This window comes from Limulus polyphemus, unplaced genomic scaffold, assembly GCF_000517525.1.
Source record: "Limulus polyphemus unplaced genomic scaffold, Limulus_polyphemus-2.1.2 Scaffold961, whole genome shotgun sequence".
Lineage (NCBI taxonomy): Eukaryota > Metazoa > Arthropoda > Merostomata > Xiphosura > Limulidae > Limulus > Limulus polyphemus.
Window position 1 is genome coordinate 363652 of NW_013666571.1, and position 12796 is coordinate 376447.

Genomic DNA, 12796 nt, shown 5'->3' on the forward strand with positions numbered 1-12796 from the left:
TTACGTGTGTATATATATATATATATATACCTAGAGAGAGAGAGAAAGAAATAAAAATAGTATATTAGAAAATGTAATTTAAATGCTAATAATAATACATGCCATAGTATTAGTAGTATATTAGTATATTACTATTAGTAGTATAGTATTAGCATATAGTCGAAATCCACAACACACACATAATAAGAGGAAAAAATTATTTGGTTTAATTACAGATATATTTCCAATACCTCAAAACAAATATTTTTCTTATGTTGACAAATTATTTGTTCTTGAGGATTTTGATATAACTTGGGTATTCACTTATTTTAGTTCTAAGTAGGAACTAATGCAATGTATCAAAAGCTTTTTTGAAACATATTAAGTACTTGTACTGAAAGACTCAAACAAAATAAAGAAGTTATTTCTCTTCAGTACTCTACTTCAATGTCACATAATTTGAATGAAAAGCCTTACTGAATGACAAAGAATGCATTCAACTCATAACATGCTATCACAAGAATGGGTCTCACTTAAATGATACACATAACTGAAATGCTCCAATAATTTAAGTTGCATATCACAGAAGAAACATCATTGTTATCAGTAATGAACTTATATTATAATTGCTTACAGCAATCTAAGACATATTACTTCTGCTAATCATGATTTTTTGTATTGATAATAATTAAAATAAATAATTTTATTTTCTGATTACTTTTGTGAAAATGTGAGTGACAACAGGAGTTGAGATGCTGCAAAAAGAGCTATTCACAGTTCTTTTGTTACCATCTTTATGATTCTCAAGAATACAGAACTATTAGTTTTTTTTATCTTACACCACTTTCAAGCTCATTATTTACTTGTATTTTCTCTATATCAGCACATTTTTATGATCATTTATTGGATTATTTCATGCAATATTACTTGTGTTCTTGTTAGAATCACTTCCACAATACTCCATCATATTACTGATTTAATTCAACTCATAATTTTTTATATTTTCAATGGCTTTGTGATCTTTCAGTAACTTGCTTGTTAAAGACATGTCATGATAAAAGTTGTTACTAAGTCTTATTATTTTACTACACTGTATCAGATTTTGCATGTGTACTTCTACAGCTGTTACTGTACTGCTTTTGCCACCACCAATTTAATTCAACTCAGAACTACTTCTACATAGATTTACTTCACCTTCATACTGCTAGAAAGAACAACATTAAAAAAATACTTCCTTATTACCTTGATTTATAATTTTGTTAATTCCAAACAATAAAATTTATACTTATAAATATTAGTGTTGAAACATCAAAATTTGGAATCATTTCACAACTCTCAAACACAAATTACACTTCAAGCAATATGTAATTGATAAAAACATTGCTACTGTAAACTAATTGGATCATCCAATTTTTAACACACACAAATGCAACCCTGAATCCTGGAACCTCAAAGTAATTAACAGCTGACCAAGTGTCACATCCAATATTTCACTTATATAATAGATACAATTTAATCATCTATTTCAAATTGGTATGCATAATAAAACTATCTACTAGACTACAATAAAATTTTTATTTGAAAAAATTGTATTCATTTTATCTGATGATGTGAAAAACGTTTAAAAATTGAATACTACATATTCTGACTAAAAGATTTCATTTGACTTGTTGTGGTTGCAAGTGTTACCATTACTAGCTAACCAAGAAGAAATAGAATAAGAACACTTACACACATGGTTAGGTCTACATGATAACCAGTTATGACTGAAAGAATGAAAGTTAAAGTCTAATAAACTTAAAATAATACCCAAAACTCGAGCACTTTCGAATAGTTGACTATTCTTCTTCAGAATATTCCTGAAGAAGAATAGTCAACTATTTGAAAGTGCTCGAGTTTTGGGTATTATTTTAAGTTTATTACACTTTATATGTGATCCTTTGTGCTAACTCTTTTATCAAGAAAGTTAAAGTCTATGTAGTCATCTAATTTGATTATTGGATAACACAACTGGACAGAACTCACTTGTTCTGAGCTACATACTTATTATACATTAACCAAAAATGTATTTCTGTATAGTTAATCATATCTTACGTACATTTTAATCATTCTCAAAAAAACTAATTTTCAATCAAGTAATAATCTTTAAGAAAAATTTACGTTTAAATTACAAACTAAATAGTTTCTTTAAGTTATATCTTCAAACAAAATGCAATGTTCAATTAGTAATAAACTGAACCTGTAGATAACAAATTAAAACAAAAACTGTTTAATTTCTTCAAATTTCAAATACTGTAATTCATGACACAACACTTATGATTTGATATACTGTAAAGTTCTGTGTTCCAAATTCCATTTATTTTTTTGTCACTTAGGAATGAAATAAAGACAGTGGATATGAATATGCAACTTCTTTAATTACAATATTAAGAAACAGGTTTTTAATACAATGGAAACTTAGACCTATACCAAAATCTGTATTTTCCATGTGATACACAAATATGAGCTATGAAGCCAGTCATAGGCATTATAAATTGTAGATAAAGAGATTAAATGCAAAATCATGAACAAAATAAGATGCTGAATAGGTTTATGGTACAATTCTTCTCTGAAAACACAAATTATAATTTGCATGTTTTACAAAGCCCACTCATAACAGTCATTCTTTAAATAATTTTTACAGTACATATATATATATATATATATATAAGAACAAATCTACCTAATTATTCATGTTGTAGCTAAGCCATCCCACTATAAATGTACACAAACATACATGTACATTTCATTAATACCATCTTTTTTATTTTCCATGTGTACTTGAAATATTTCTAAATGGCTATAAATTTTGATTGTAATTTTGGTATACTTATAGACAAAATTTGAAGAACAAATTAATGAGATCACCTTGTCTCATATAAATGAAAAATACACAACAAGGAAAGGTAGAGAAATAAATTTGTTTATAGTTTACAAAAAAAGAAACTTGTATTAAATTGACTTGGTTACATAATTAACTATACCATAGGGCTTACTTTGTTCAGGACAATCACTACACATATCAACAACCAACAGGGAAATATTAAGCAATACTGTATGCATTTCTGCAACCAAGTAGTAGTGCTTTTCTCACACAGATCACTATATTAACCTCATCCATGAAATAAATGTTAGCAAAATCTGCAAAAAAATTGGGCATACTTTACAATGTTGAAATAAAACCACAAAGTAATTTACACACACACACACAATACCACTCAAGAGTTTGAAAATAAACATTTTTGGAGATGACATGAGAATCATCAAAGTGATCAAAATGTACCTTAATACCAATCAATACCAAAGATAAAAAGAATAGCTTGGAAACTTCCTACAGCTAAGCACAAATACATGTGATTTAAAAAGTTATTGGTGCAATGTGTAAAGAGAATTACAACAGTATTCTAAAAACACATGCTGTACCATCTATCGCTAGACTTTCGGGCCAAGGTTTCATATTCTAATAGTAAAATAATCTGAAGCATGTATCTAAACTATGTTGAGGCTATATTAAAGGCAAAACGTCAAGGTGTACCTTTAAAACATGAGTTAAAAATCACAATCATTAAACTTATCATCTAACTGAACTGGTGTGGGATGAAATCTACAAACACGTAAAAAGTACAATTATATGTAATGTCACAACTAAATATCCATAGGCCCTGGAATGTCCTAAAACCTGAATATTTTGGTAACCTGACTGAAAGTGTGTTGCAAAAAAAAAATAAAGGTGTCATTATGGCCAAAGGTGGTTACTTTTATAAATCTAATGACTGAGTGAAAATAATTAATTCATCTTGTATTTGCACATGTCTGATTCCAAACTTTTGAATGGTGTGTGTGTGTATATATATATATATATATATATATATATATAGAGAGAGAGAGAGACACACACACTAAATTTTTGAATATTAACATAAAAGCTATTACTTGTACTTTAACACTGCTGTTTAACTAACCACCATATAAAGCCAGAGAGTAAGTGTCCATATTATTAGTTGATTGTTTCACAGGTTTATACTCTGTGTGTGTGCATATGTATTTATACACAAATACACAGATATATATGCACACACACTCACATTCTTACAAACAGCTAATTCATACACATTTAAACATTCATGTCTTTTGCATTTAATTCTGCATTAGCAATCTGATGTTCATTATTGTGTTAAATATTTGCCATAGCAAGTGATAAAGTTTTACACAAATCTCATTTATGTACAAAAAACCTAATGTCTGTTTAGCGGGAAAATATTACATAAGAACAATTTTTGCATAAACAGCATATAAGAAGCTACTATGAATATATGTAACAGCAAAGGTTTTAATATCCCTTAATTTATGTAGTAGGTTGGCTAACTACAACATTCAAAATGCTGGTTACGTTTACTTATTGTTGTACCTTATCAACTGACAAGTACATTTCAAAAGTCGTTTATTGTATAAAAATTCAATTTCACTGATTTATTTTAGTTATTGTGCTAAATTGAAGTGAGGATAAGATCAGTATTTTTTATATGTAAATGTGTTTGTTTCTTCAGTAATACCACTTCACACAAAAATAGAAAATAATCTGAAATAAATCTTTTAAACATTAACTAATTTAACAAGTATTCAAGTTATTTGAAAACATAAAATAGTGGGTTGCAGAATATTCTTTAAGAAAGCAGCCTGAATGAACCAATTACAATATACTACAAAATGTTTCACTGCACTTCCAGCATATAAACAGAGCATGAAAACTTGGGTATAGACACTATTCCCAACTTTTGTAAAGATTTTATTCATATGTTTGTTAATACAGAAACATATGTGCATGTATAGATAGATGGTTTGGACATTTTAAAGACATTTATAGAGCTCTTGCTTCATTAAAAAATAAACTGCTTATTTCTTTGCATGCTTTTATTAATCTAATTTTGTCTTCAATTACTCTGGCCTGACACTGCTTACTTCTAACATGTTTGAACTATTTCAGAATGAAATATTTATTTTATTTCACGTACACATAATTTACTACTTTTACCATGTTCTGAAAACTTGGGCTTCATCTAGACAAAAAAAGTTATAGTGTAAGTAAAATAAAACTAACTTAAAAACTGTACTAAATAACTGGACAAACATCTAATACAATTCATATACAGATACCAAATCTCACAATCCTTACAAGAACTTCAACTCATGTGTATTTTTAGTACTTTTTTCAAATTATACCAAGTATAGTTGGATATAAAAATAAAAAGTGATTATGAAGGAAAACATCTTGCATGGATAGAACAAGCGAAAAAAGTAAAAACCTCACAAAAGGTGTTACAGATTTCCATGTTTTTCTATTTCATCAGATACATGAGGCAAATGACTTGTATTGTTTGTCACTTGTATTTCAGTTACATGTTCTACATCACATTCATTCATAGAGTAAAGTTCTACTGAATGATTCACAGAAATAGCTGATAACTCTGTTGTAAAATCACTATTACTTTCATGTTTCTCAGATTTTTCACCTCCTACATCAACATCTATTTGGTTTTTTCCTTCACTAATATTTTCATAATTCTCATCTTTTCTAACTTCATCAACTACCTGATTTTTTCTCTCATTATCTTCAACTTCAGGGTTTTCATCAATGTCTGTGTGACTTCTCTCACCATTTGATAACTCTTTATGAAAATCCATGCCTAGAGTAGGGTCCCACTGATCAACACATGGAAAGGAGTTGGACTCACCCCCAATACTTTCTCTAAGTGCATTGAATACTGCTATATCATCACAGTCTGGTTCCATATCATGATACTCTATCCCAAACTGATCACTGTTTTTCATGGCACCAAGCTCTGAAGAAATTAACTGTTGTTCATAATGTTCCTCAACATACAAAGAATTTTTAATACTATTTCTTAGAAAAACACAAGAGTCATGTTGAGAAAAATCTTGTGTTAGAGCACTTTTAGGATTCATAGGTTCTTCGCAGTCCACTGATGTGAAAAATTCAGATGATAAAAGGTCATGCACTGTAGGTTCTTCATCTGTCTGCTTCAACAGGAGAGAGCAGATAATGGAGTACTCAAAAGACCTCAGATCCTGAAAATAACATATTCTCTAAATCCAAAATAACACTTGGTAATCAAAATTTCTATTTCTATACAGCTTACATGTCATACACCCTTCAGACAATGTATCTTCACTGAGACAAAACTTAAATTGTATTAATTATTTCATATATTTTCATTTCTTAACACAGTATTCAACTTGTCAAATAACATGAGGAATTATAAATTACCATATTCAAAGCTGAAAGATCAGGAACTCCTTTTGGACTCTCAATAAACTTGAGAGTTGGAAACATCAACTAGCAAAGACAATGAAAACAACTTAAATTAACACAACGTTAGTAAAGTAATGAAACAGAAATGTCTGGCTGTATCAATTAGCACATACACATATTATAAATTGTAAACTTTTTTTTAGTTAATATAGTTAAAATTCTTCCTCTACATATTTTCAAATAATCCAATTATGTCGTACTTTTGGTAAAAGAAATAAATTAATTTTATTAGTTGCCACTGCTTGTTTATTTTGCTGAAGTAATTACATTGACAGTTACTTTTTATTTTGCAAGTGTTCCTGCTGGTAATTTGAAACTAATGGAGTTTATGGTGGACTTCATCCCAAGCATGATCTTCAAGATTATTAGGGGGGGGGGGGAAAGAGTCTTTTTATTTTGAAACAGCTGTACATAAATTTCCAACAGTACTATACTGGTAAATTTTGTAAACAACATACAGTAACAAACAGATTTATTTATATTAATTTTAATGATGTGCAAGTTATTTAAAAAAAAATCTCACTCAACAAAATGGGCAAGCATATGACATCATTCGACCTGTGACTGAGCATCTACTGTTATCATTTCAAACTTTATGTTTATTAGAATGAAACAGAAAATAAACAACTAACATGGGTGTGCATAATATTGTACACATACTCCTTTTTTACCGAACAATTATCTTCTTAAATGAATAATAAAATAACAAAAAAGAAATACTAATGAATCAGGAGTCACACAATCTTTTTAGTATATGAAACTAGTGTATATGGAAGTTGGTCTTCAGATGAATGGCTATGATCATATTGCAGAATGGCACAGTATAAAGCCCTTTTATATAATGATCTATATTTTCACTGTAAATACTAAAGTCATCGAAAAAATATAATTTACACTAAAAAACATTCAGTAGTTACCATGCTTTATGTTTGATGTGTCTGAGTTTCAGATATAGTAACATTTATGAGTTATTAAATTTCATTAATGCAAGTATGAAAAACAAAGAAACAACCTACTGCTGCCCATCTAGAAAGGATTAAATAATTTAAAGTTGGTGTTTACTCCCCATGCAAGAGACGAACTTGAGTATCATATTTTACAAGCAGTTTGTCTCTGTGTATAATACCAAAATTATCAATGTAACAGAATCTTTCATTACAATATTTCACCGGCTTTGAAATTTTTTTTTTTATTTTGACTTGTCTAAAAAGCAAAGAATGAAGTGATCATTCATTTATGTTATGTATCACCAACTACTGAAAGTTTGAGACAAAAGTATATGTTAAAAAATTACAAATATTTCACGTTCCATTTATTAAATTTATCTTGAGAGCATAAATGATATTCGTAAAGTAATTTAACATGTCTCACAAAACATTTGAACTTATAATAAGAAAATAAGATGGCAAATTAATACTTATATTATTGTTCTTTTCTCACAAATACTTTTAGAGGGTGTGCACACCACTTGTTTATATATGGAACTATTTCAATAGCACTTTCTTAAGTGTATTGATAGAATTAGAAACTGAGGTACCACATTTATTTTATTGGCTTCATGTATATAGCAGAACAGTGTGCACATGTATCATTCGCCAGCACTAATTAAATACTAAATACAGTAAAATTGACAAAATGAATAAATTAAAAGATTTCGAATCCCTCTGCGGTATACTAAAGGGCTTCTGGAAGTTTTTGGTGGTATGAGGTTGGAAAATTTTTGTCATGGGCAAACAAACAGATACGCTCTACAAATCATTTCAGAAACGTCAGATTTTTCTCAGTTAATGATTTATATTCATGTTCACGATAACTTTACGACAATCTAGAATTCTAAGAACTTTATACTTTTATAAATTTGCACTCTCAAACACACCCAGAGCATTAGACAACCAAAGATATACACATCACTCTGTACAGTCAGTGCTTCCTTGTACATAGTCTCAGGGCAATGGAAACTGATCCCATTTACTGGAGTGGTGGTCCCCACTGCAAGTCTCTGCACCTAGAAAAAACAGTGCTTGTGTTTCAAGATCTATACAAGCAAAATAACATGATACAGATCTTTTTTCTTTTATTTATCTTTAGAATGTATAGCTGTAATTAAAAAACACTTGTGAGAATCACAGGCCTAAATCTGGAATCTAATTGCATCATCCAACTTAAAAATTAACTAAATATGACATTTTTAGAAAGAAAATTCTTGGTTTTGATTTTATCCTACCTCATTTCTAGAAAAATCTGGTGTGTCAATAATGCCAAGTCCATCTGGACTGTAGAAGATACCTAGAGGATGAAGTGCACCATGGACAATACCATGATTATGAAGAGCACCCAGTCCTTTAAGAACTCCCTGAAGTAAAATCTTCTTTTCCTTTGCCGTAAAAGAACAATTCTCCACCTTATGTAACAACGTGTTGGAAGGACATGGGGATACAGTGTAGCCTTGTCTTTCATTCTAATAAAAAACACAGCAAGTTTGCTTCTATTTTTTATTAGAATCATAAGAGTTAAAGGGGGGAAGTGGATATACAAGTTTGGAGGAAGAAAATAATTTATTGTGTTACCATTTCTATGAAGGTTTTAATAACTGATCATTATTTTAATACATCAGAATAATACTTGACTACCAATAAAAACATTCATACAAATAACAGTATACCAATAGATGATTTTTTAAAGAAGGCAAAAAATTATTGAAATGTTCAAAAAATATACAGAACTATTGAAAAAATATAAAATAATAAAATGAATGTATTAACTAGCTTCATCTGATGGCTAAAAACATATACAACTTGCAGAGAAACAAAATACAAAAATGCATTATAAATGTCACTTCAAGATATAAAACATCATTTGATTCCTGCCAGCTGTGTCAGGTGCCAAGTTTCCCTGCAAGCAAATCTTTAAAGACACTAGTACTTAGAGACAGATGAAAATAAACAATTACAGTAACTAAAAAATAATAAGCCTATAATGTATTATCTTTAAAATGTATTATACAAACATAAAACTGTCCCACAGTAATTATTTTAGGATAAGAACATACTATACAGAGAAATTCACAAGTTAAAACTAATAACTCATACATTTACTCACCTATATACATACATACATACAAAACCTATTTGTCAATATTAAATGACACATTTCAACAACTCCAAACACAGACTGACAACAATTTTTCGTTTTTAGGTAAATGTTCACACAATTCCCCAAAAAATGTTTTATAAAGCTTATGTTCCATCTACACTGTTTCTACCAAGGGTTATTTCAATGACTGTTGTTGTTGTTGTTGTACCAAGGTTCAGATCCTCCATGATGGTATAATAAAGAAACTACATTTTGGTGCTTAATTATGAGCCTGACATTAAAAGTTTAATATCAACCCTCTTTCTAGTGTCCGCTCAATTGTACTTTTACAATGCTATGTACTGTGCCCTCAATATACATCAACAGCATTTAGAAAATTTTCAGGACTGTCTGGTAATAATTTGCTGTTACTGAAACAAGGTTATCATGCTAAGGCATAAGATTACAAACACATTTTCAAACAACATTCTCAAAGCACAACAATTCCCTTTTAATGGTAATATAACTATTTGCACAACAATCTATAAAATGTAAATGCTTATTAATGAAGACAAATGTCTGCTTGATATTTTTGCAAATTTATCACTATAAAAAAAACGAATAAAATACTGTGTTCCAAAGTATAACGCAAGAAATAAATAACTACTAATTGCACACAATAATAATGAACCATATTTTTAAAACTTGTTCCCATGGTTCTGTAAATAACAGAGATGTACACAATGACCCAATTTTCAAGAAAACAGAAGTGTGATATCAGACAAAATGCTTTTCCAGGAGGTTGTTCTCACTGTACGCAGAAATACTGGAATTTGGAGCATGTCTAACATCACCTTTATATATCTGTTAGCTAGACAGAGATGGGCAATTAGTGGAATTGTCTAACTGATTAGTCAACAGGTTCATTAATTGATCACATTCAACTACTCAATTATTACATCACTGAACAAAAAAAAGCAGATACACAGTGGTCATCATCGAAGTAAAACTTATAATGCTAACAATCAAGTTTCGATACCTGTCGAGTATGTTTAAGCTGCAAAGAGGGAGAAATTTAGTATTTATAATGCATTTAATCTGTTATCACAAAGTGGTTTTATCACATGCCATTTTTTGAAAATTCTAAATTAGTGACAATACATTTGATTATGTTTATTGGCATTAACCAGTAATTCATATTTACAAGGTGTACAACTCAAATTCGTATAAAAATTCATTATCAAAATTTTTCAGGAAGGGTAAAAGAAATTGTTTTTTTCATTCTTAGATTTAGAAAAGGTTTGCTATTTTATCTAAGAGGTTTTGTTTCTTTTGCTTTGATCTTTAGTATTTTCTTGAACAACTTAGGATCATGTTGAGGTAAAAATATTTTTTTTCATTTGAACATATCGTAAGTCAAGGATGTCATTTTAGAATGCCTTAAAAACCTTTAGCTTCCATTAATTTTTTTTTCCTATTGTGGGCACATCTATTATCTGGTGTACCATCAGGTTATGAAGTCACCCTATGCCCCTAATCTTTACTAAAGGCAAGACAGAGCAAAAAAGAACTGCCACATCGTCTTCAAAACAGAACTTGCAAGGAACAGTTCTATGACTTATGAAGACTTAAAAGTAGTATGGAGGAAAATGGTGTAAAAAAAGAAGCATTAGGGTGAAGGTATTCTTAGAAAATTCTCCACACAATAAGAGAAACCACTAATAAAAACTCACAACTAGACAATACTCATGTTTGGCAAAGTACTGTTAACCTGACGTAGTTCAAGATCAATAAGGACTATAGGAGGTGCAAAGCCAGCCTACATCTTGAGAACAGAAGCAAACAAATCTGGTACCAAACACACACTCTGTGTTCTGTATATGAAAGGAAAATAAACCAAACCAGATGCTATACAAGAATCAATGAATAACAAACCTACATTAGCAACTGACAAGGCAAAAAAGAAAAAGTTCAGCTGATAAAAATATCTTTTTTTTTCAAACATATCTGTTTGGATACAAGGATAGCATAGTACAAGAAATAAATAAATAAGCCTAATGCCATACTAAAAAACAAACTGAAAACTTTTTCTCTTCAATATTAAAAAGAATGTGAAAAATTTCTTTATTTACCTATGAGATTTTTAAGTTATAAAATTAGCAGCAACTTATAAATTGAACTACTTGGTTAATTTTCAGCCTCAGCTTTAGAATGACTAAACTCTCTTTTACACAAAGGTTTTGTTCACCATTTGCCCTTGTCAAGATCTGACAATAATTTGGATGCATAACTATGTCACACTCACCTATGATAACAAAACAATGTTTAGGGACAACAAGGGACTTATAGGTCCATCTCAGCTGCCTCATCCTCTAAACTAAAACTATCAAATAGATAAAAAATTAAAATTAAAATCTTAAAGCCAGCCCTTATCATTCATATAGTTATCAAGTTTTTTCATAAGCTCACTTAAATTTACTATCTCTGCAACATCTGAAGGCACCCCATTCTAGAGGCCAATCACTCTGTTAGAAAAATAAAACTGTCTTAGCTGAAGATGAATGACTCTTACCCTGGCAAAATTTATATTCTCACCTTTAAGTATGAAAAAAGATGATACATCAACACTATCAATTATCTTTACAATCTTAAATATCTCAATCAGATTCCCCCTAACTTGGATGTCTGGTCACCCTGTGTGTGTGTATGAATGTGTTTGATTAAAACAATTCTCTTTACAATCTTAAATATCTCAATCAGATTCCCCCTAACTGGGATGTCTGGTCACCCTGTGTGTGTGTGTGTGTGTGAATGTGTTTGACTATAACAATGTTTAGGAACAACAAGGGACATGTTAGTCATCTAGGCTGTTCCATCCTCTAAACTAAACTAAAACTACTGAATGAAAAATAAATAAATAAAACCTCAAAGCCAGCCCTTATTATTCACATAGTTATCAAGCTTTCTCTTGAACTCAAATTTACTACCTCCACAACATCTGAAGACAACCCATTCCAAAGGCCAACCACCCTGTTAGAAAAATAAAACTGTCTTAGCTGAAGATGACTCCAAAATTTATAATTGTGTCTCCTAGTCTTACTATTCTCACTGTTAAATATGAAAAAATATGATGCATCAACACTATCAATTCCTTTTACAATCTTAAACACCTCAATCAGATCCCCCCTAACTCTTCTTTTTTTCCACAGAAAACAATTTCAGAGATCTTAATCTCTCCTTATATGATAAGCCCTTTATCCCAGGCACCATTCTGGTAACCCTCCTCTGAACCCTTTCCAACAATTCAATGTCCTTCCTAAGGTATGGTTGGTTGGTTGGTTGGTGTTTTATTGGCGCAAGCAGCTAGGCTATCTG

The 12796-nt window shown here is 30.0% G+C and overlaps 1 protein-coding gene across 1 annotated transcript; it reads right to left on the reverse strand.

Moving 5' to 3' along the window:
• Positions 1-2377: 2377 nt before the first annotated feature.
• Positions 2378-8824, reverse strand: LOC111086257. The gene is made up of 4 exons (XM_022388421.1): positions 8574-8824; positions 8226-8354; positions 6305-6373; positions 2378-6105 (listed from the first exon to the last, which is right to left on the reverse strand). The coding sequence occupies exons 2-4, from the start codon at positions 8286-8288 to the stop codon at positions 5335-5337; spliced, it is 903 nt and encodes a 300-aa protein (XP_022244129.1). The 5' UTR covers positions 8289-8354; positions 8574-8824; the 3' UTR covers positions 2378-5334.
• Positions 8825-12796: the final 3972 nt, after the last annotated feature.

Excerpts from the sequence above, each read along its gene's own strand:
- LOC111086257 (XM_022388421.1), bottom strand. The coding sequence starts at position 8,288 with ATGTACAAGGAAGCACTGACTGTACAGAGTGATGTGTATATCTTTGGT. Across the intron at positions 6,374-8,225 it reads TTGGTTGTCTAATGCTCTGG|TTGATGTTTCCAACTCTCAA; the intron begins GTGTGTTTGAGA and ends TGTCTTTGCTAG. Across the intron at positions 6,106-6,304 it reads ATCTTTCAGCTTTGAATATG|GATCTGAGGTCTTTTGAGTA; the intron begins GTAATTTATAAT and ends TGTTATTTTCAG.